The 24,535-nt window shown below is 29.8% G+C and overlaps 1 protein-coding gene across 1 annotated transcript; it reads right to left on the bottom strand.

The window, feature by feature from the left end:
* Nucleotides 1–21,394: 21,394 nt before the first annotated feature.
* LOC114924102 (ABC transporter G family member 1-like) lies at nucleotides 21,395–23,999 on the bottom strand. Its single transcript, XM_029297491.1, has 8 exons — nucleotides 23,780–23,999; nucleotides 23,611–23,690; nucleotides 23,052–23,522; nucleotides 22,880–22,966; nucleotides 22,657–22,782; nucleotides 22,366–22,560; nucleotides 22,184–22,273; nucleotides 21,395–22,024 (listed from the first exon to the last, which is right to left on the bottom strand). Exons 1-8 carry the CDS (start codon nucleotides 23,997–23,999, stop codon nucleotides 21,395–21,397), a joined length of 1,899 nt encoding a protein of 632 aa, XP_029153324.1.
* Between the last annotated feature and the right edge of the window lie 536 nt (nucleotides 24,000–24,535).

Raw genomic sequence — 24,535 nt, 5'->3', positions numbered from 1 at the left:
ATTTTTATTATTTATACCAACTTTCTTTAGCTTTAATATATTTATACTCACTACTACTACTACTACTACTACTACTACTACTACTACTACTACTACTACTACTACTACTACTACTACTACTACTACTACTACTACTACTACTATTATTATTATTATTATTATTATTATTATTTGATATATACATATAAGATAACTACTCAAATGAAAATTATAATCTATCTATTTATTTTTATTATATAAAAATTGATACTAACTCTTTGTACATTATATTTAGGTGGGTACTCCCATGAAGATATTATAATTGTCTTCATGTGATGATTTTTTTTTTTGACCCTTAGATGATGGAGTGTAGGGTTAGATTTTGATATGTTATAAAAGTGTTGTTTTTATTTGAAGTGTGGCCAAATCAATAAATCACACTTTTATACAAAGCATCTTCATAAAAAGATGTTTTTTGCATCTTCATTTGAGTAGCTCCCTTATATTTAAGTCATATTTCTTCTTTTAATGATGTCGCGTTATTAATTTTAATTATTTGACAAAATCTTAAAAATTAACCAATCAACTTTTAGTAGATAAACTATAACTCCCATGCATAATTAATTAATTAACTTATTACATATTATTTTTCAATAAAAATATAAAGCATTTAATGTAATAAATATTTACATTAAAAGTATCATAATAATAATATTATCATAATAAATTTTAAGTTACAAAATATCAAATTCCATCCTATTTGATATATTTATATATCATACATAAGACTTTTAATACTATTACTTCATTTCACAATTCGTAATTTATCTATGAAAAATATTTACACCAATTACAAATAAAGAAAAGTCTATCTACCTAAAAATGATTCTATTAGATAATTACAAAATAAAAATATTTATTATATTTTAAAAACAAATTTACGAAAAAAACTCTTATTATTTTTACTATTTATAATTTTTTTAACTTTTTGTAGTACTTTACATATAATTATATTTTAAGATTCTTATAATTATACTTATTTTAATATGTTATTTAAATCAAAGAATTAATTTTAATCTTTTTTAATATTATTTTGAATTTGTATCGCTCGAGACATTGTCTGATAGAATGAATTTAAAAAAATATTAATAGATATTTTTACTTTATACTATTTAAATTATTCTTATTAAAAATAACTTGTTCAATATATATTACACACACAAGCCAATAAATATTCTAAACTTACTATTATAGATATAATTGAAAATCTATACGTATTAGAAAAAGAAAAACAAGTAAATATCAAAGAAAAATCTAAAAAATACAAAAAATAAAATTTTCGTGCTACAACATAAAAAATTATTATAAATTCAAATTATAAAAAAATTCTATTATTCTTACTTTATATGTCATTGAAAATTTATATACACTTATAAGAGAAGAAAAACAAATAGATGTAAAAAAAATCTAAAAAAAAATACAAAAAATAAAGTTTTGTGCTACAACATGAAAAATTATTACAAATTCAAATTATAAAAAATTCTATCAAATTCCATCAAATTATACTTATTATAAAAAAATTATCAAATTATAAATTACTAACTTAATAATTATTATATATTCAAAATTAAATTAAAAATTACAAATCAAAATGCTACAATAATTTTTTGTACTATTTGATAAAAAAAATAAAAAAATTATTAGACTGTCTCAAATCTAATTACACTCAAAGTTACCAATGACACTAAAACATCATCTCAATTGAAAAATTTATACAACCTCATACTTATATTAAAAGTCAAAGTAAATGATTTTAACTTTTAAAAAAGCTCTCAACAATATATTGTTACTAAGACATTTGTCCCAACAAAAAATACTGAAACTCAACCATCTATTACAATAAATCTACCAGGTAATACTAAAAAATTTTATTTATTCAAAACATCATTTATATTGCTCATTTATATTCTTTGTTAATTATAATAACCAACTTTACCAATACTAATATGATCAGATCTAAATAATATACCAATAAAGAGATTAAAAAAAAAATAAATGAATCCAAGGCACATCTTTAGACGAAGAACATACATATAAAGATGAAACAAAAGAGAATAAAAAATATATACAAGTTAACAGTTTAGAAAGAACATGTCTTTACAAGAACATATAAAAAAAAGAAACAAATCTAACAACAATCAAAATAAATAAATAAATAAATACCATATAAAAGACTAAGTCCATTCATTAAAACAAATACAAAAATAAAAATAACAAATAAAGATGTAATTTTATACAACTTTAATATAAAAAATATATTATAAAATATTTTAAATAAAAATACATAAAATTTAATACTAATTTTTATATATTTTAATTAATTTTTAAACAATATAATACTATTAAAATATATTTTATATTATTATTAATTTACCAGATCTCAATCTAGTTAAATATAAATACGTATTATATGTCAAATAGTTTAATTTAAATATATATTAAATTATTCAATGATTTTTAACTAAAATTTTTATCATATTTTTATGTAAATAATAATCTTAAATGCTCCTAATGTTATGTCCTAATATCATTGCTGCGAAAAGCTCGTTGCGCGTGCACAACCTCCAACAATACCCCTTGTGGGAGCTAGATCAATGCAAATTATCATCTGATCTGGAACAATATATATATATATATATATATATATATATATATGAAGCATTTCAGGTGCATCGGCAGTACTAATACACTAATTATTTTAATCGTTAATCTAAATTATAAAAAATATATATAATATATATTAATTAAAATTAACGATTAAAATAAATGGTATACCAATATTTTTTGGAGTACTTGAAATGTTTCCATATATATATATATAGAAAAAGTCTAGGCACAGTAATTTTATTGAATTTTGGTCAACATATAACAAGTAGAAAAATGTGAGCCATTAAATAAAGTTTTACATCAATCTCACATCATCAAATTATTATTGATAATTAATTGATGACTAATAATCACAAAAATTATTGGACTCTAACATTACTATATATATATACACTGATAACCATGCCATTTAGACTACTTTATATTTATCCATTCGTATAAATAGGAAGCTCCCTATATATACAAAATATTCTTTTTATCCGAAGATCTTTGGGATGAAACTTTAATTAATAATAATACAATAAGCTAAGATTATTAATTGACAAATAAGATGTTATAATAAGAAGAATATTAGAGGCTAATAAAATTTGATATTTTTTACTAATAACTAATTGTTAATATTTAAATATATACATTAAAAATATATTATTAAATTATTAGATTACTTATTAAAATAATAAATTTTCCTTACCGTCGAAATTTTCTCTTCTAAGTTCTAATAATAATGGAGTAGTACTAATTAAAAAGCGCTCCGTCATGAATGGTGGTATGGGTGGACGCAATGGTTTGTTGAGTAAACTGTTAACCATCACGTCCATTTGACCATTTGGGATCCATTAAAATCATCGACTGCATGATAATCATTCTGATGACGAATCTTAAAAGTTAAAATTGATAAATATTAGCACTAGCCATCCAGAAATGGAAAAAGAAACCTACGCGTTCTGTTATATATCACATCAGAAAAAGTAATAAGAGCCCACAGCTTTTAATAATTTTGACTAATATATGATCCGTATAAATATTAAATTATTTTTAATAAATAAATTTTATTAATTTATATATATATATATTTATTAAAATATGAGTATAATTTATGTTTATATATGTAAATTTTAAAAAATAATATTGATATAATAAATGATGTGTTTTATGTATATAAATTTTTATAAATATAAATATATATATAAATTATTATTAATTAAATATTAACTAAAATAATATTTAATAATTACTTAGTATTGTGGCTAATTTTTTTGGATATAAAACATAGGGTAGTGTAACGTAGTGTTATAGATGTTAGGGGTGTTATACACTATTGTGATGTCGGTGAACTGACGGCGAAAAAATTGGACGACCCGATTTCTTTAAAGAGAGAAGGGAACATAAATCGGACCGTCCGATTTGTGTTGAGCATATATATTTTGGACAAGGAAATCGGACCTACCGATTTTATGTATGCAAATTTTTTTTGCTACGACGTAACTCTAATCGGAGTATCCGATTTAAGTTCTTTTAAAATTTGAAACGATAAGAAAGGTGGTTAGATAGTCCGATTTTAATGTTTATATATACTAACTCCCTAACCGAACTCTCAACTTCATATTCTTCTTATCACAATCTTCAAATCTTCTGAAGCTCCTCTCTTCTCCTTTTCTTCTTCTCCGGTGTTTCAAAAAAATTAATATCAAAGTTGAGAGTGTTCAATGTGAGTATATTATCATGGATGATAGAGTTATGTTAAAAGTATATTATCATGTATGGGCAAATTTTATTACAAACATTTGAAGGAGTGAAATTTGTATGTGAAAATTCATTAGATATTATTATTCCATTCACAATGTCCTTTGAAGAACTAAAAGGTGTGATTTGTGAGAAGATGGATTCTCAAATACGTAGAAGAGTGTTGTGTATTTTATACAGATATTCTATATCAGTATTTGGTGGGTTCGTTCAATTTCAAACAAAATACGTGACGAATGAAGCGAGCATGTAAGAAATATTTTCAGTATATCTTAAAAGTCGGTCCTAAATATCATTTATCGAGGTGTATATTGAGTTCGAGCAATCTGCAACGGACCGAGATATTGAGTTGGAAGATTATAACAGTGATAGTGAGAAAGAGTTTGAAAGTAACTATGAGGTCGTTGATTCGGGTGTAGACGAATATCAAGTTGACGACACTATGACGGCAGATGTGGCGGCTATGACAAATACACTAGCAAACCAGCATCCGTTTGAGGAATCGACTTTCATGCAGTCATTGGATTTGGAGGCCATGTATGCACCGGAGTTTCTTTAATATATAAATGCAGGTATTTAAAAATTATTTATCAAAATATAAATTTTGTGGTGTGATTGCAGCAGAGCTTTCTGTTGTGACGGATGGTAAATCCACCGTTGGAATGGAATTTAGTTCTAAAGAGGTAGTGATTAAGGCGATGAAAGATTATACCATCCGTAGGTAGATTATCGAATGCATGAGTCGGAACTAACGACATTCTATGCTAAATGTACCAAATACGACGAAGGTTATGATTGGCAGATCAGGGTTAGCAAAATATTCAGGAAGTATTGTTGGGAGATAAGGAGGTACGATGGTAGTCACACCTATACTAGGGCCACCATTTCTCAAGATCATTCGAAACTGAATTTTAACACAATTACATAAGCAAAAAAGTCGTTGGTAGAAATTGACCCATTTATAAAGGTGAAATCAATTATTGCGAAAGTACAGTCAAAGTTTAACTATACCATAAGTTATCGCAAAACATGGTTAGCAAAGCAAAAGGCAGTGGAGTCAATTTTTGGAGGTTGGAAAGCTTCATAAGCTTTGTCCATATGATTTGAGGCCATGTGTCATAATGAGCCATCAACAGTCATTCATTTTGAAACACTACCTGCGTACTAGGAGGATGACTTAGTTCCTAATATTCGTGTATTACACCGAGTTTTTTGGAGTTATTACCCTTATATTAGAGCATTCAGACATTGTAAGCCAGTAGTGCAGATAGACGGGACTCATTCGTATGAAAAATATAAGGATTGTTCGTTAGTTACAGTTTTATAGAATGTCAATAACAATATCGTGCCTATCGTATTTACGATAGTAGAGAGAGAGACATCTGAGACTTAGCATTCTTTTCTTAGTAACTTATGACATGTGGTGACACGTGATGGTGTAGGTCTTATTTCCGATTGACACGAATCCATCAGATCAGCTATTATTCGTAGTAATAGAACTTGGTCTTCTTCCAAAACTTTTCACATGTTTTGTATCAGAGTTTGATCCAATAAATTTACAATAAATTTATTAATAATAATTACTAATAATTATTTTATTATCGTACCTATAATCTTAATAAAAAATATTACTGTAATAAATTTATTAATAACAATTAATAATTATTAATTTATTATCATACCTATAATCTTAATAAAAATTATTATTACAATATTTCTACTAATTTTTAATATTATCATTATTATTTTAATTAAATCAAAATATTTGATAATAAAAACTTATATAATTAGGATGATCAAAATAATTAGTAATATAGAGTTCCAAACGATTGACGTCTTTTATTTATTTATTTTTTTTGGCATTGTTAAAAGCTGGTGATCCAATTTTTTTTTCCTAAATCTGATTTCTGCATCAACAATAAGAGAAAAGAAGAGAAGGAGTTGGAGATAAATAAGAAACGAGTAAAATGAGAGCAAAAAAAATGAGATTTTCACCGAATATACAAATAGAGGACAGAATGCATAGATATTTGATGCGTAACATATAGTACGCAAATTAAACAGTCCAATTTATATACCTCAGACGGTTCGATTACTCTCCTCCAAATTAAACCGTTCAATTTGTTAATTATAGCCATCACACTTTAATTATACACCCTGTACTTCTATAATCGAACTATACATACACCACACTTGTTCCAATATCAAAATTAAAAAAAAGTGTAGTATTGTTGTATATCACAAACCACAATCACGGGTCAACGCTCAATATCTCTGCATTGCACGAAGCTAAGCTAGGGCTGTCATGCATCTTTCTATCTGAGGAAGAGAAGATCTAAATTATTATGATAGTCACATGAGTAATTAAGACGTGGGTTCTACTACCGACTTCAATTTAAACAACATTTATTTCTCCGCAATTAGCAACTTAACTTTTATTTAATTTGATCGTGTGTTCTCTATTTTAAATTTTAAAAAGTTTAAAGCAATTTCAGGGTGATATATATACTCTCTTATATTTCTAGTAAGTGTTCACTTTTAAATATGTACTTAAATAAAAAATTATTAGAAGTTGTTGAAATTATAAAATTAAAATTGAATTTGCAAGATTACTTTTTAGACTAGTATAATTGGGGTGTTTAAATTCAAACCAATCTAAATTAAACCGTTTATTCAATTCAATTTAAACAAAAAATCGATTAAAATTGTACTAATTCAGATTTGATTGGATTATATTTTTTGTAACCCGTTGAATCGGATCGGATTTTAAATTTACTTTTCATAACCGATTCAATCCAATCAAAATCGCACAATGTGTTATAATATTATTATTTTATTATTATATTTATAATTATACTTATAACATGTTCAATTTATTATACGTTTTTATATTATTTATGTATTATTATTATTATTTAATAAATATTTTATGTTCAAAATATTATTTATTTATTTATTTTAGCGAATCTACAATTTTATTTATATTGTTATGTTATCGTTAGCTTTTTAAAATATTATTGAGACTTATTATGTCATTGTTGATTATTTAAAATTTGATATTGAGACTTATTATATGTATTTAATTTTTTTAATTTACAAAATCATACAGCAAATTAAATCCAATCTAAACCGCTTGAAATTTGATAGGTTCAAATCAGATTTAAAAAAAAAATTATCCAATTTAAACCGTACTGTAAATAAAATTAGTATTCGAATCAGATAAATTTTTAACTTAAAACCGATTTAAACCGTACCGCAACCACTCTGACCATAATATAATGATAATTCTCCGATAATAGTTACTTTGTCAATTTATTTTTTCTCGTCACTTATTCCAAAATTGATTAAATATTATTAATATAGAATATAAGTGAAGATAAATTCTTATTTTAAAAAGAGAGGATAATTTCATTATATCAATCCAAATATATTTTAGGTCCACGTCTCCAATAAATTTCAAATCGAGAGTGAAAATGAGAGGATATGTAATTAACTAATTATTAATGCCCCATGCCCAGATGCTCCCATAAGGCCATGACTATAATGAGTCAAAAGAAAATAGAGAATCCAGGCGGCGGCAACAAGCTAAGATTGTAATTTAGATGAATACCATTATGATAGGGAAATATCTTACACACAGCAGTGTTTACAAACTATTTATTCCAACCCAAACGGTTAGGTCAATTAAAATGGATAACTCTCATCATTTATGACATTACCTTAACAATATATAATCCACGAAATCTTCTATGTGCACATAGTTTTCTCCAATTCAATGAGTAGCGTTTAGATTTTATCTTTATGACTATCGTTTTTCATTTTTGTTGGTGTCAAAACTTAAAAATGACAATAATCTATATTTTTTGGGTAGTGGAAAAATGACAATAATATTTTGGTTTGCGGATACCTAACATTTTTCCCGGGAGATACTATTATGAGTTTCATTATCAAAACGCATTATATTTGATTAATATGAGCAAAAATAATGAACCGCAGAGAGCCAGAGAATGTGATGCTAACTAGAAAAGTATATAGTAGATGCAATAAGAGCGAGGAAACAACATTTTCAATTATAATATATTTGTTTTATACAAATGAGTTGGCCAAATAATTAACTTATTCGTTTGTTTTAAGTAAATGTTAAAAATTTTAAATTCTACTTTTTATGTGTAGTAGCTCATTGATAAGCAACCACCCTTAAATAGAAAATATCGTTTTATATTATATATATATATATATATATATATATATATATATATATATATATATATATATATATTGAAACTTCAATAATAGCATAATACTTATTTATAGCAAATGTTAATGTGTTTTAGATATATTTTTTAAAAAATAACTTGTTATTAAAAATAATAAATAAAATAATAAACTATGACTTTTATTAAAAAAAAACTATAGTTAAGTTAATTAACAAAGTATTCTTTAAAATCTATAATTTATTCATATAAAATATAATAATATAAAAATAATATTTATTTAATTAATAAAAAATATAGCATTTTTTACTTCATAAAAATCATTTAATTAAAAATAAACATTTGTCTGTGTTTTTACTCCAGCTAATTAAAGAGAATGGAACCTTGGAATGATCTTGCAGTCTCGTGATATGAATTTTATAAAACCACAAACAATCCGTAAGTACATCAAGATTTATCAAGTAATATTATAGGAATGGATTATTATTTCTATGCGAATTAATGGATTAAGAAAGTAATAGTCAATTGATTATTTTAGTCAGATAAGCACAAATTTAAAATTTCAATAGCGAATAGGATGAAAACAGAAAATTAAACAAGAGTAAACTAAAGTTAGTTAAAAAAATAATATGATTAAGAGAGTTAAAGTTTTATAGATGTTGAGACTTTCGAAAAAATGCTTTTCATTTTTTATCTTAATCATGCAAAAATGTATCTATGACAAATCATTAGTAATCAAACTCTAATTCTTTGATAATTCAATTTCTCTTTAACCTAATTAATCGCTAATTTCTTAGTCAATTATTTAAGAAAAGAGGTGAAACACTTTCACTGATTTAAGAATCACACAGTTCACAAGAATTATTCCTAGTTGATTCGATGTTACTTATCAAATCTAGTTTTCAAAATTAAGAACCGTGAGAAAAAGTTTTTAAACTTGATTCAATTAATTAACTTTTCTAATATAATAAAAGAATTCAAGTAAGAGAAGAATTGTTTTTTAACACATTCAAATCCTTTGGATGAAGCACGGAAATTTTTTCTTAAAAAAACATCAATGCATTAATCAAAGGTAAAAAAATTAGAATATTTATCCATAGAAATCAACAGAACTCTTAACCTTAATTGAGGAGATTAGTAGCTCATGCTTCAAGAAAAAACTTAAAAATTATGAATGGTCAAAACTGCCAAAAAAGCGAAGAAGAAAGAAGCAACAACAGAGGAAGAAGAAGACAACTCATGTGTGTGGCTCCTCTCCTATTTATGCTAACACTAAAACTACTTCAGAATTTAAAATAATAAAAAAGAAACTAAATTAAATTCAATATAACTAATTAAGTCTTAATAACTCTTAATTAACTAACAGTCTTTTTTGTAATTAAAATTAAAAATTTAGTGTCTTGCTTAGTTGAAATCATTGGCTTGAAACTTTAATCTTAGCAACAAAACGATGAAGTTGGAGAGATTAATGAAGGATTAGTAAAGCATCGAAGGTCCTAAAAGGTGGTCCATTTGATACGTGGATGTGCCTCATATAACCGTGCAACATGGCCTAAATTTGGAGAGTGTGGTCTCTGTTTTAAGCTTGATGTCCCACGATTGTGCCTCCCACATCCCACGACTGCTTTTATAGGCTCAAATTTTCTCTCTGTTTGCTCCTAGGAATCCCACGGTAAATTCTCACGTCTGACGGCTTGGTAAAATCATGCGTACGCATGCCAGATGTGTATGCACGAAGTTTTTTATGGTGCTAGTCGTACGAACGCATGCTAGATACGTACTCATGCTAGATACATACACATGACACCCTTTGATTGCTCTCAAGTAGCTTCTATTTCTCTCTTCGCTTTGCACAGCAAGGTTCCTGCGTACAATAGCTAGTATTATTGTGCGTACGCATGCCAGATGTGTACGCATGATACACTTTTTGCATCTCTTAATTTTTGTTTTGTGTTTGATTCCAACACTTTCCTATACATACCAAAGTTCAAAGTAACTCCAAAAAACATTGATTAAAAGTATGAGAATCTTAATAAAAATAAGGAAATCACTAACTTTATTCAAATAAATAATAACTAAAAATAACTAAAGATGCTCATGTATCACAACACCAAACTTAATATCTTGCTTGTTCCTAAGTAAGAAAAGAACTATGCATAAGGAGTCCTCTAAATTGGAGTGGGTTGAAGAATTGCTTGACATTTCAGTGAGTGAAGTGATCAAGTGATAATGGGGTGAACTCCGAATTGTGTGATCATGTATAGATTTCAATGCTTGCTAATCTTACAATTGAAAGTTTTAGGACTTAGAAATTCCATTCGGATGATATTATGGAGGTCTTTTTATATATTTTCACCTTGAAGACAACTTTTCCTTTTTTTGCTTGAGTGGTTTGCACCTTGAGCCTAGCCGCGACTCTAAATGTTTTGTTTCAAGTTTTGCTTGACACAGAAACACCACAAACACTTAATTGAGAAATTCTTTGAATTCGTGCTTCTTTTTATTCTTCCCAGTTATTGGTGCTCAGAGCCATTGATTTCTCTTTTATTTACACTTGACTTTGACTCTAAATATTCTGTTTCAAAATTTTCTTGGCATAGTCACACCACAAGCACTTAACTAGAAAAATAACTGTTTGAGCTTTGGTTCTTTTTTACCTTCATAGCCATTGGTGCTCAGAGACTTGACTCTTGCTTTTTATTTTTCTTTCTTTTCTTTTTTTGCTGCTTCTTGATTTTAATCATTTTATAGATTTTTAAAAACCTCCATAATACTTCTTTAAACTTCATTCCATGTCTTAAAGCTCTCCCTATAAGTTTTCACAAACATATAATCTCATGACACAATCATACTATCAGAACCTCTACTTCTCTTAATTTTTACTTGTTCCAAATTTTAAAAATTTTCTTCAACTTTATCCATTCAAAAATTCTTTGTTGCATGCTTAAGGATATTGGGTGCAAGCAATTTCAAAAATGAGGTGAAATGAGAAAGATTGAATCATGATTATCATAACAGATGTAAGATATATATAAGAAATAAAATTCTAAAGATAGAGTCACCTCCCTTTTTATCATCTTTTTGGTTATGTAGAGTATAGCTTCCAACACTAAACTTATAATAGTTGCTTGTCTTCAAATAATAAAGAAAAACAGTGGTGATGTAATTATGAACAATCATGGTTAGCTAGTAAAAACAAATAAGTGATGCAAGAGCTTATTCACATAAAACAAACAAAATTAAAAGCAAAACGAAATTAAAGACACAACCACTTAAAATAAGTAAGTTGCTAATGTGTTTGCATGGGAAAAGTGTAGCAACACCAAACTTGGTGTGAGAATACCCAACTTAGTATGACACACTCAATGAAAAGCTGGGCCAAGTATCCCGTAAAAAGCAAGCATCATGTTGGTATAGCAACACCAAACTTAATCCATGAAACACATATGCAATATGAAGCAACGCAAAAAGAAAGATAAAAAGAGGTTATTTAACATTGGGTTGTCTCCCAACAAGCGCTCTTTTAATATCATTAACTTGACGTGTGGTTCTTGCTAAACTTGAATTCTCTTTCTCTTCTTCCAATTGGTTAAGAGAAAAGATTTTAATGAAAAAAGGAGAAAAATGATATCATACGATTTGGTTTCCTCTCAACAAGCATTCTTTTACTATCTTTAACTTGATTCAAACTGCTTTTTAGGATAGAAGTAGGATTGATTTTTGTTGATCGTCTCCTTCTCACAAATATTGTATGTCTTTTGTTCATTGACCATAATCCTTCTTTCTGTGTTTTTCTCAATTTTCTTCACTTCTTTTAGTTCTTCTTCCTTTTCTTTTTCCTTTTCGGGACTTAAGCGTTGTGTAGTGTTTAAAAGGATCCATTCATCAAGAACTTCTTATATTAATGGGTGAATTAAATCAACCCATGCAACTCTTTAATTTACTGGAGTATAAACACTTTTGATTGATTTTCTCACATTTTTTGTAAGATTTTACATTGTTTCTCTTGGGAGAGAATTTATTTGTTCCTCTGTCACTTGCTTAATAATCAATTCCACATATATTTTTTAGATTTTTTATATTTATTTTTGTCTCATGTGCAACTTTGAGTGTATTGAGTAAACTCAACAACAATGTTTTCTAATTTTTTTATGACAAACTCAAGAGATAATGGTGTTTGATACGAATAAAGAGATAATGGTTCTTGGTATGAATAAAAAGATGATGATTCTCGATATTGATAATTAGGAGGTGAGGTTGAAGCTTTTTGTATAAATTTAGCAAGAGATTGCTCTAGTTTTTTCATGGAAAGATCAAGAGATGATGATCCTTGATATGAATAGAGAAATGGTAATTCTTGATATGAATAATTGGATGATGGTTCCCGATAGGAATAAAGAGATGATGGTTCTTGATGGATGAGATATGGAATACGGAAGTTTTCTTGTTCTTAATTTTTCCAACCAAAATTCGGATAATTCCTCCATCCACAGTAATATGAATCATTCTTTGAGTGTGAGTAGTAACTCATGTGGTATCTCTCCATTATTTTTTTTTTGGCATAAAATACCAAATTGAATTAAGCTCACCATGTAGTAAAAAGAAAATTAAAGAGAAAAGAATAGAAAGAAAATTTTAAAAGAAACTGAAAAAGAAAAAAATGTTTAATATAGGTAATCAATTAACTGGTAATTGTCAATCGCAATTAATCCCCGGCAATGATGCCAAAAACTTGATGCGGATTTTATAAAACCACAAACGATTGGCAAGTGCACCGAGTCGTACCAAGTAATACCACAAAAGTGGATTATCGTTCCCACGAGGATTAACGAATTAAGTAAGTAATAGTCAATTGAATATTCTAGTCAGACAAGCACAAATTTAGAGTTTCAATAGAAAATAGCATGAAAACAGAGATAAACAAGATCAAACTAAAATTGGTTGAAAAAGTAATATGATTAAGAGAATTAAGGTTTCAGAGATGTTGAGACTTCCGAAAAAAATATTTTTCACTTTCCACCTTTATCATGTAAAGATATATCTATGCCAAATCATTAGTAATCAAACTCCAATCCCTTGGTAATTCAATTTCTATTTAACCTAATTAATCGCTAATCTCTTAGTAACTCCGCCTATGTTACACTTGCGGTACATAGCCGGTCCCAAGCCCGGATAAAGGAGGAGGGTTGTGTTAGGTCTTCGGCAACCAACATAAAATATAGCCTAACCCCCCATGACATGAATCAAAGACATTATTGCACTAAAGCTAGGTCGTTGCTCGGAAGCAACGCGCCGTATGGCTCGAGTACGGTGTCAAAGCAAGAGCCGCTGCATCGGTGCCCGGATGTAGTGTTAAATGAGCAAGGGTTCTCGCATTTTCGTGAACGGACGAGGGTAAATAAGCTAGTTCACAAAGAAAAAGGTAAATGTCGAAGCGACAGAAAGTTGAGATTTGGGACATGGAACATAGGCACTCTAACAGAAAAATCCATGGAGGTGGTGGACACCATGACAAGGAGGAAGATTAACATTATGTGCCTACAAGAAACGAAATGGGTTGGTGCAAAGGCTAGGGAGTTGGATTCTTCTGGTTTCAAACTTTGGTATACAAGAAAGGTGAAGAATAGGAATGGAGTTGGAATAATTGTGGATAAGCAGTGGAAGAAAGACGTAGTGGATGTCAAGAGGATGGGAGATCGGATCATCTCTATCAAACTTGTGGTGGAGGGAGGTGTTTTCCATGTGATTAGCGCCTATGCACCGCAAGTGGGTTCGGACGAACAACACAAGATAAGGTTTTGGGAGGATCTAGAGAGTTTGGTTCAAGGCATACCTTTGGGAGATAAGATTTTCTTAGGAGGAGATTTAAATGGCCATGTTGGGAGAGAAGTGACTGGATATGGGAGTATTCACGGAGGCTATGGTTTCGGGGTGATCAATGCCGAGGGTAAAACTATTTTGGACTTTTCCTCAACTTTTGATCTTCTCATCGCAAATACATGTTTTAAAAAGAGAGACGAACATCTTATAACCTATAAGAGTGGCATGACAAGCTCTCAAATCGACTTCTTCTTGTTGAGGAGAGTCGATCGGAAATTTTGCATTAACTGTAAAATTATCCCGGGAGAGAGTTTGACAACACAACATAGGGTGCTCGTCATGGATTTTCGCGTTGAGGAAAAGACATCATACGAAGAACCCAAGGACGAGGTGGTGGCGGATGAAAGGTGAGGAACAAAGAAGCTTCCTAAGACGGGTAGGAGAAGAGGCAAAGTGGGATGGGAATGGAAGCGCGGAAGAGATGTGGAGGGAGATGGCAGAAGTTATTAGAAGAACAGCAAAAGAAAGTTTTGGTGAATCTAAAGGAATAGGACCAAGAGACAAGGAGTCCTGGTGGTGGAATGCGAGTATACAAGAAAAGATAAATATAAAAAGGGAATGCTTTAAAGAGTGGTCTTTATGCCGCAATGCAGATAACTGGGAAAAATATAAGGCGGCTAAGAAAGAGACAAAAGTGGCTGTAAGTGAAGCAAGAACAACAGCATATGAGGGTCTCTACCAATCTTTGGGCACGAAAGAAGGAGAAAAAGGTATATATAGAATCGCAAAGAGCCGGGAAAGAAAAACGAGATATTTGGATCATGTTAAGTGCATAAAGGATAAGGATGGAGAGGTGTTGGCTCAAGAGGAGAAGATTAATGAAAGGTGAAAGAGCTACTTCTACGAGTTATTTAATGAGGGACAGAAGACTCTTCCGAGCCTTGGTCGATTATGCACAAGGGAAGAAGATCAAAACTTTGACTACTACTGAAGGATTCGAGACTTCAAGGTAAAAGAGGGTCTAAAGCAGATGAAAAATGGCAGGGCAGTAGGACCTGATAATATCCCGATTGAGGTTTGGAAGGGTCTTGGAGGAAAAGGCATCAACTGGTTAACCAAGCTTTTTAATGAGATTTTAAGGTCAAAGAAGATGCCTGATGAGTGGAGAAAGAGCACCTTGGTACCTATCTACAAGAATAAGGGGGATATACAAAGTTGCGAAAACTATAGAGGGATTAAACTTATGAGTCATACTATGAAGTTATGGGAAATGGTGATAGAACGGAGGTTGAGAAAAGAGACACAAGTAATAGAGAACCAATTTGGATTTATGCCAGGTAGATCTACCACTGAAGCGATATACCTATTAAGAAGGATGATGGAGAGGTATCGTAGTAATAAAAGGGATCTACACATGGTGTTTATTGATTTGGAAAAAGCGTATGATAGGGTACCAAGGGAGGTCTTATGGAAGGTTTTAGAAAAGAGGAGAGTAAGGATCGCATATATTCGGGCAATTAAAGACATGTATGATGGGGCCACAACTAGTGTGAAGACTCAAGGTGGTGTGACAGAGAAATTTTCTATTGGTATAGGATTACACCAGGGATCATCCTTAAGTCCATACATTTTCATATTAGTCTTGGAAGTACTCACAGAGCACATCCAAGAGCCTGTGCCATGGTGCATGCTTTTTGCCGATGATATCGTCCTTATGGGAGAGTCAAGGGAAGACCTAAATAAGAAGTTGGAGTTATGGAGAGAATCTCTAGAAGTGTATGGTCTGCGCATAAGCCATAGCAAGACGGAATATATGGAATGTAAGTTTAGTCTAAGAAGGGAAAACTCCAATATAGAGGTGAAAATTGGAGAGAACATCCTACGAAAAGTTAAAAGTTTTAAGTATCTTGGGTGCATCATACAGGATAATGGAGAGATTGAACATGATGTAAATCATAGGATCCAAGCAGGTTGGTCAAAATGGCGGAGTGCATCTGGTTTTATATGCGACAAAAAAGTGCCTTTAAAACTTAAAGGTAAATTCTATCGCACCGCTATAAGACCGGCTATGCTGTATGGTACGGAGTGTTGGGCGGCTAAAGGGGAGCACAAACATAAGCTGAGTGTGGCAGAGATGAAGATGTTGAGATGGATGAGTGGTCATACGCGATTGGATAAAATAAGGAATGAAGATATAAGGGAGAGAGTTGGAGTAGTACCCATTGTGGAAAAGATGGTTGAATTGCGTCTCAGGTGGTTTGGACATGTGAGAAGAAGACCGATAGAACATCCAGTCAGGAGGGTGGATGAGATGGAAGATGGACAAAGGGCGAAAGGTAGAGGAAGACCTAAGAAGACCATCCATGAGGTGGTCAAACGAGATCTACATATAAACGGTCTCTCTGTAGACATGATACATGACAGAGCACAATGGCGTCGTTTGATTCATGTAGCCGACCCCACTTAGTGGGACAAGGCTTTGTTGTTGTTATTGTTGTTGTAATCGCTAATCTCTTAGTCAATTATTTAAGAAAAGAGGTGAAACGCTTTCACTGATTTAAGAACCACACAATTTACAAGAATTATTCCTAGTTGATTCGATGTCACTTATCAAGTTTAGTTTTCAAACTTAAGAATTGTGAGAAAAAAATTTTAAGTTTAATTCAATTAATTAACTTTTTTCAAGATATTAAAAAAAATTCAAGTAAGAGAAGAATTATTTTTCAACACATTCAAATTCTTTGAATGAAGAATGAAAATTTTTTCATAAAAAAATATTAATGTACTAATCAAAGGTAGAAAAGTTAGAATATTAATCTATAGAAATCATCAGAGCTCCTAACCTTAATCAAAGAAATTAGTGGCTCATGCTTCAAGAGAAAATCTAAAAATTATAAATGGTCAAAACTGGCAAAGAAGCAAAAAAAAAAAAAGAAGCAACAACAGAGAAAGAAAAAGATTTTACTCACGTGTGTGGCTCCTGTCCTATTTATACTAACCCTAAAAACTACTTCAGAATTCAAACTAATAAAAAAAACTAAATCAAACCCAACCTAATTAATTAAGCCTTAATGACTCTTAATTAGCTAACAATCTTTTTTGTAATTGAAATTTAAAACTTGGTGCCTTGCTTAATTGAAATCATGAGTTTAAAACTTCAATCTTACGCCAACAAAATACTTGAAGTTGGAGAGATTAATGAATGATTAAGAAGGACTAGTGAAGCATTGAAGATAGCCCATTTGGTACGGGGACTGCCTCATGTAGCCGTGCAACGTATGGCCTAAATTTGGGGAGTGTGGCCTCTGTTTCAAACTTGACATTTTACGGTTGTGCCTGTTAGACACTAGACAAATGATGCAGCACAATATAAAAATAAAAAATTAGATATTTGTATAAAATATAAAAATAAGTGAATAATTTTTTTTGAGAATTACAATTTTTCTCTAACACAAGGAGATTACTATAACACTGTCTCTTGACAAAAGGAGAATACACCTCTCTCTATATATAGGATAATACAATCTTGTTTATATACGTATATAATATAATGAGATATTTAATATAATGATTAATGAATGGCCTTTTAAAAAAATAAAAAAAAACTCAAAAAATATTCGGAGAAAAAGTTTAGCGGACCAACAACTTTATTAAATTTTGACCAGTATATAATTAGTAAAAGAAAAGTGAATAATTTTACACCGTTGGATGAAATCTCACACCATTAAAAATAGAAAAAGTATAGGGAGCCAATAAAATATCTATACAATATATACAATGGAGGTTTAGTGATGTCCGATTCAATATTAAAGATATAATTATTAGTGTTACATTTTTTCATCAGTTTAAGCTTTAATTTTAAAATGAGTGATATCATAATATAGTATTAAAATTTTAGATCCAAAAAGTCAAAAATAATTGGTCGCTCTAGCATTCCTCGTATTCGAAAGGTGGTAAGGGTAAGTAAAATATTATTTTCATTCTTCTTTTCAATTATTCATTCAAATAATGTCTATCTCATCAATTCATTATCATAACTCATAAGTTATAACCTCGACCCTCAGTTCAAATCTTCATATAGATCATCTGTCCTTTTATTTTATTTTCTTTCGAGATTGTTAGAATAAAATCTTATTAGAGTATGCATATTAAAATATTTGAAACATTTGTCGAATTAACTTTAAATCACAATATAAGGCAACTTATTAGCCAATGTAAAAAATTATTATAGATGTAATTATTGGTATTGCCTTCTTCTATTAATTGAAATTTTTGGAATGAATAAATAATTTTATGATATAGTATTAAAATTTTATCTTCAAAAAATTTAAAATTTGGTTATTAGTGAATTCAAAAAATAAAAAAATAGTATAAAAAAAAGAAAAGAAGACCTAACAAAAATTAAACAAATTCAAAATAAGTTTTTGTTTGAGAGAGTGTATTAAAGATATAACTATTTATGTTATCTCTTTCTATTAATTTAAATTTTGGGATGAGTAATTTTATAACAAAAGTTAACTCACTAATTTACTTAAATAAATATGAAAATTTAAATTTTGTCTTGTATATACAATAATTCATTGATCAATAACAAACTCTTAAATAAAAAACTCTAATTTACAATAAATTAATTATTATTCCATCTATCTAAAAAATATCGTCTGCAACCAAAAAATAATATAAGACAATACTTATATATGTGTATTATCCATGTCTAAATTTTTATAGTACACGCAAAGCAAGAATCTTTTTTTATTCCTTTTCTTAAACCAAAATTTGAAATTATCAACTATTTGATTTGGAATGTGTTCAAAAGTTTGATTTAAAAGAGGAGAAAAAATGGGAGAAATCAGAGAGAATTAAGTGTGAACTTTAATTCTTATTCCTAAATAAAAGCTTTAAAATAGGTAATTCTTATTCCAACGATTTTTAATGTTTGATTTAATTTCCAAATAAAAGCTTTAAAATTTTGCTTAACCTTATTTTATGAAAATTCTAGGTTCAAATAAATATAATTATTAATTTTGTGGTTGAATTTTTGCATACATATATATTATTTAAGTATGTGACTGATGTTTGTGAATATAATAAAAGAATAATAATATAATTTTATTTAAGATTTAGCTAACATATACTTTAAGATTGTGTTTGTTTTCTAAGTCTGAAATTAGAATTGAAAAATTGAGATTGAGTATTTTATTTGGTGATAAGAAGTTAGAACTAAAATTTTAATATTAAAACACAAAATTTCAGTATTTTTAATACTTTCAAAAAATGAGAATATATGAGACTGAAATTTTTAGTAACGTAAACTGAAATTTTAATAACATTTATTTTCAAAAATTCTCTCATTTAACTTTTTAAATTCTAAATCTATCATTCAATCTCTAGATTTATCTTAAACTAAATATGATATTGAGATATAATTTATTCTTATATATTTTACACCAAATATAATATAAAGACTTAATTTAATTTCTGTCTCTTAGATAGTGTTTGGTGGAGAGACAGAGACGAAAAGACTAAGACTGAGAGACAGAGACTAAAAGACAGGGATTGAAATAAATCTCAGTATTCTGTTTGGTGCAAAATGGGAGACAAGAATTGAAACAAGAATGAAACTCTAATTTAATTTGCACAAAGGGTAAAATTGGAATTAATTAATTGAATAAAATTATTTTAGGTATAAAATGTTATTAAAATTTTAGTCTCCATCTCTAAAAATTTCAGTCTCCTATGTCTCTACTTTTTGGAGATACTGAAATACTGAAATTTTAAAGACAAAGACAGAAATTTTAGTACCAATCTCTAAACTAACAAACACAATACTGAGTCTCTCAGTCTCTGTCTCAATACCTCAAAACAAACGCTACCTTAATCTTTGTTTTTCGATTTTTATTTCTCTGTCCTAATCTCTCTTTCAAACGTAGCCTAAAAACACAAGTTGAAGTTATTAATTGAAAATAAATTTATAGAGAAAGATATAAAATTGAATTTCTAATGTATTTATTATGCATTATAAAAATAAAAAATTTAAAATGTTTAATTAATAACAAGTTAACAACCTTAATATATGCCTTAAGACAGCTCAATCCTTTTATTTATTATCTTTTGTTATTAAAATAGTGTGCTAATAAATGCCCGGAGAATGATCGTTGAGGACGACCACTTGCTTGTTAAAAAGGTTGTTGCTTAACTTGAATCAATTTGATAATTCACCACAAAAACTTTTCTTCTATTGACATGACAAAAACATGCATAAATATAAAATGATAATGCTGCTATTGATTATTCAATTTGTGTGAGTATCATGCTTGGTATGGAATAATAAAAGATTATGAGACGTGCTTTTTTTTTTTTGTGTATACGTTAACGTAATCATTATGTGTGATGGGCTTAGGTTCCACAAAATATATAGCCCAATAAAAAAATTGACTCAATTTTGGGTTTTATATAGAATACATGTGTAAATGAGTCATGCCAAAACATGTAATATTATTTGTACACTTAAAATATTTTATTTCTGTATATCTAATTTATCATCATTAATTTGATTGTAGTTTACAGACACACTTCTGTTTTTTTTTTTTTTTACACACTAACTTAAAGGTGTAACTATCTAATCATATTATTTGATAAGTTTACTCATTATACACACAAAATGAAGTTTATTTGCATTTAAATATTTTAAAAGTGACCAAAATTTGTCTATGATCCTTGAATAATAACAGAAAATAAAAAAAATGTTTGCTTCCAGAATATATAGTCTTGTTTAACTTTGAACATACTTGAAATTTTTTATTAAGCTTAGTCATCAATCTTGAAGCTTCGAATGCACTTCATGATTCTTCTAGTATGGAGGTTATGAGTGCAACTTCCATTCAATTCCAATTCAATTTGATTTTGAACTTCTTCAATGTGCTAGTATATTGTAGTTGTACTACTTTCTTGAATATTCTTGATTTAATTTTCTAACATCTAGCAGTAATAGCAGCAAAAACAGGCTTCAACTTCTCCTTGCTCTTAGTGATTGCTAAGAACAGCATTCTGTACACAACAATCATTACAAACAAGATTCCAAGATCAAGCCACTTAGAGTGTCCCATTTCCACATGCCATGTCTCTCTTAGTATTTCCCTACCACTAATGTTCATGTTATGACCAATCACAAATGTTAAGCCTTCAAATTCATTCTTGAAATACCCTTGGAGTGCATACTTCTGAAAAGACAGATAATACAAAGGGTATTTCCATAAAGGTTTTGGAATATCATTTGGTAACCTATAGAATCCACAAACTAGGATCATGATTCCTTGGACTCCACCAGCAATGAACATGCCTATAACATAGTTAGGGGACACACTTCCTACAACAAGCATGAGGCTCTCAACCCACATAACTATGGCAAATAGCACTGATACAAAGTATATCAAGTGTTCTGCTCCATTGTGGAATAGTCCTTTGTGGAGTCCACAAAGGTAATAGGATATTACTCCCGGAACCATGGTTACTATTAGCATGTATGGAACAGCAGAAAATGTGTTCCCTGTGAGAAATGCTGTAACTCCATAGTGTCCATTCAATCTCTCTCTTTCAAATACCTGATACATTTGGAGTCCTATTAGTGTCAACTATTTTAAGGCTCAGACAACCTTGTTATGTACACAATTAGTGTTATATTGCATATGATGTAGTGAAATAAACTTGGAAAAAGTTCAATTAACATTGAAATAAAGGATAAGGATACTTAAACAATTTACCTTGATTTCCTCTAGCATTGGAGCAAATCCACCAACAAGTGTCATGAAAGACAAAAGGGAAATGAAAAAAGTAAGCAGAGATCCTCTAGCCTGAAGCAAGTGCATGACAAGACTGTTACTAATCAACCTTGATTATTGAAAGCTATAATTAATGAATATCTTAATTTCCTATGTTTGTTAACCTGAATAGATCCAGCACCAAAGCCAATATCATAGTAGATAGAGCCCAAGCTTAGAGCTATTGCAATAAACACAGCAAGGCGCAGCCAGTAATTGCTCAAGTCGCGGAAATAATTCAGTGCAGATCTTCTTATAAGAACAAGGCACTGAGTCAGGAAGGCAGCATGGACCCTCTTCTTCTCTACTGCTCCAGAATCCTAGAGACAAGAATGAAAAATTAAAAGTTATTGTTATATTAGTCTTTTGATTCTGTTTGGAAAATTCTTCTTCTTTGGGATTTGACTAAACATTACACTTTGGTTTATGTTTGCCACTTCTGTATTGACTTTGTTTTTAATCTGAGACAAGCTATAAGACTTCACAAGAATATTAATAGCTTCCTCTGCCGTTATTCCACTACCAAAGCCTTCTTCAGCATCCTGATGAAAACAATGATACAAATTCACAAAGTGTACAAGTTCATTTTCTTAAGCACAAGATTTAACATGTTGCACTGAACTCACAAATTCTGCATACCTGTTCAAAATCTTTGTTTATGATCCTCAAGTAATGATCAGAAGGGTTATGGAGTGTTGGACAAGGAAAACCATTTGAAGCAAAAAACTGTGCAGCAAAACAAGAAAGTATTAATTGTTAAGCATACAATCAATGTATGCTTGTTGCTTCATAGGAAGTTTTAGTTCCAAACCTGATTAGCATCAAAGGCAGGACCAAAATATACAGTTTTACCAGAAGACAGAAGACAAAGGTGATGGAAGAGTTCAAAAATTTCACTACTAGGTTGATGAATAGATGCAACAATAGTCCTTTGAATGCCATCTTTCTGAACAAGGTTAGCAATTCTTCTCATGACATAATAAGAAGCTGCACTATCAAGTCCACTTGTTGGTTCATCAAGAAACAAGAGTCTTGGATGTGTTAAGATCTCAATGCAGATGCTTAGTCTCCTCTTCTGTCCCCCACTGAGTCCCTTAGAACCCCATCCTCCAACCCTTGTGTTAATGGCATTTTGCAGACCCATTTCCCTGAGAGTTACATCAGCTCTTTCCTTCTTCTCTGATATGGGCATGGAATCAGAGAACTGAAGCTGAGCTGAGTAGTATAAAGTCTCCTGAGCTGTTAAAGTTGAAAGCAAAGCATCATCTTGTGTTACATATCCCTGATATCACAACAAAACTCATCAATCATTTCTTAAATGTTCCGTTCTTCTTTCTTAGGATTGAGAACTTTTGGGACATATTTCTTACTGATATTCCATAAGCCAGTTCTTGTTTGTGCCCATTTATTAGAATCTTCCCTTTATGCTTTATGTTTGGGCTCAATCTTCCTGATAGAAATAAGTCAAATTTTCAACAATTAAAGTTTGTCTTTTTACTATTATTATTACAAGAAGTGCATGGGGGCATGCATGATCACCTGATAAGGCATCAAGAAGAGTGGATTTGCCACAACCAGAAGGTCCCATTATAGCCAAAAGCCTCCCTGGTTGTGCATAACCGGTAAGACCTTCCAGAATTGGTTTCGTTTTCTTTCCATCAGAAACAGTGACCCACAAGTTCTCCCATGTCATTGTTATACCTTCTCCCTCAGTAATGCCTATGTGGCTTTCTGTTGAGGGATCAAGAAGCTTGCTCATGTTCAAATTATTTCACTTTGTGTTTGAATAACATGCGTGTGTATATATTATTAACAAAGCACATGTATGATATTGATAAGAATTAACGTGCGTCGATTTAAACAAAGGATCACTTGTTTACAATGAAAATTGCCTTGTTTTCTTTGAATTGGCCTTATTTTTGTGTAGCTGCTAAATACAAGAGGAACAGAACATGATTGATGTAACATGTCACATGTGCAAGCCATGTCAGAAGGGAGGATTCTACTATGTTCTTTAACTCCAAATTGTTGTACGGATTGAACAGTTATTATCATATTACAGTTATGATCAATTTTAGTTTCCAACTTTGCCAAAAAAAAGTTAACATCGTTCTTTCGTTATTTCTTTCTTTTCTACCTCCATATAAAAGAAGTGATCCTCTAGTGGAAAAAAATTAGATGATTTTAATTGTTTAATGATGGTTTCAGTGGCTAAGAGAATGGGGGTTGAATCTTAGCCCATTTTTGCTTGCTAACACTTGCTGGACTTAGAAGAAACTTTTCTGTTTTTACCTC

Source organism: Arachis hypogaea, chromosome 13 (genome assembly GCF_003086295.3).
Source record: "Arachis hypogaea cultivar Tifrunner chromosome 13, arahy.Tifrunner.gnm2.J5K5, whole genome shotgun sequence".
NCBI classification, from domain to species: domain Eukaryota; kingdom Viridiplantae; phylum Streptophyta; class Magnoliopsida; order Fabales; family Fabaceae; genus Arachis; species Arachis hypogaea.
Note: the sequence above shows the minus strand (reverse complement) of the source record. Positions and strands in the feature narration are given on the sequence as shown.

Coding starts and splice junctions, on each gene's coding strand:
- LOC114924102 (XM_029297491.1), bottom strand. CDS start 23,999: ATGAGCAAGCTTCTTGATCCCTCAACAGAAAGCCACATAGGCATTACT. Junction 22,967..23,051: donor CTGCCTTTGATGCTAATCAG/GTTTGGAACTAA, acceptor TTTGCTGCACAG/TTTTTTGCTTCAAATGGTTT. Junction 22,025..22,183: donor CAATGCTAGAGGAAATCAAG/GTAAATTGTTTA, acceptor CAAATGTATCAG/GTATTTGAAAGAGAGAGATT.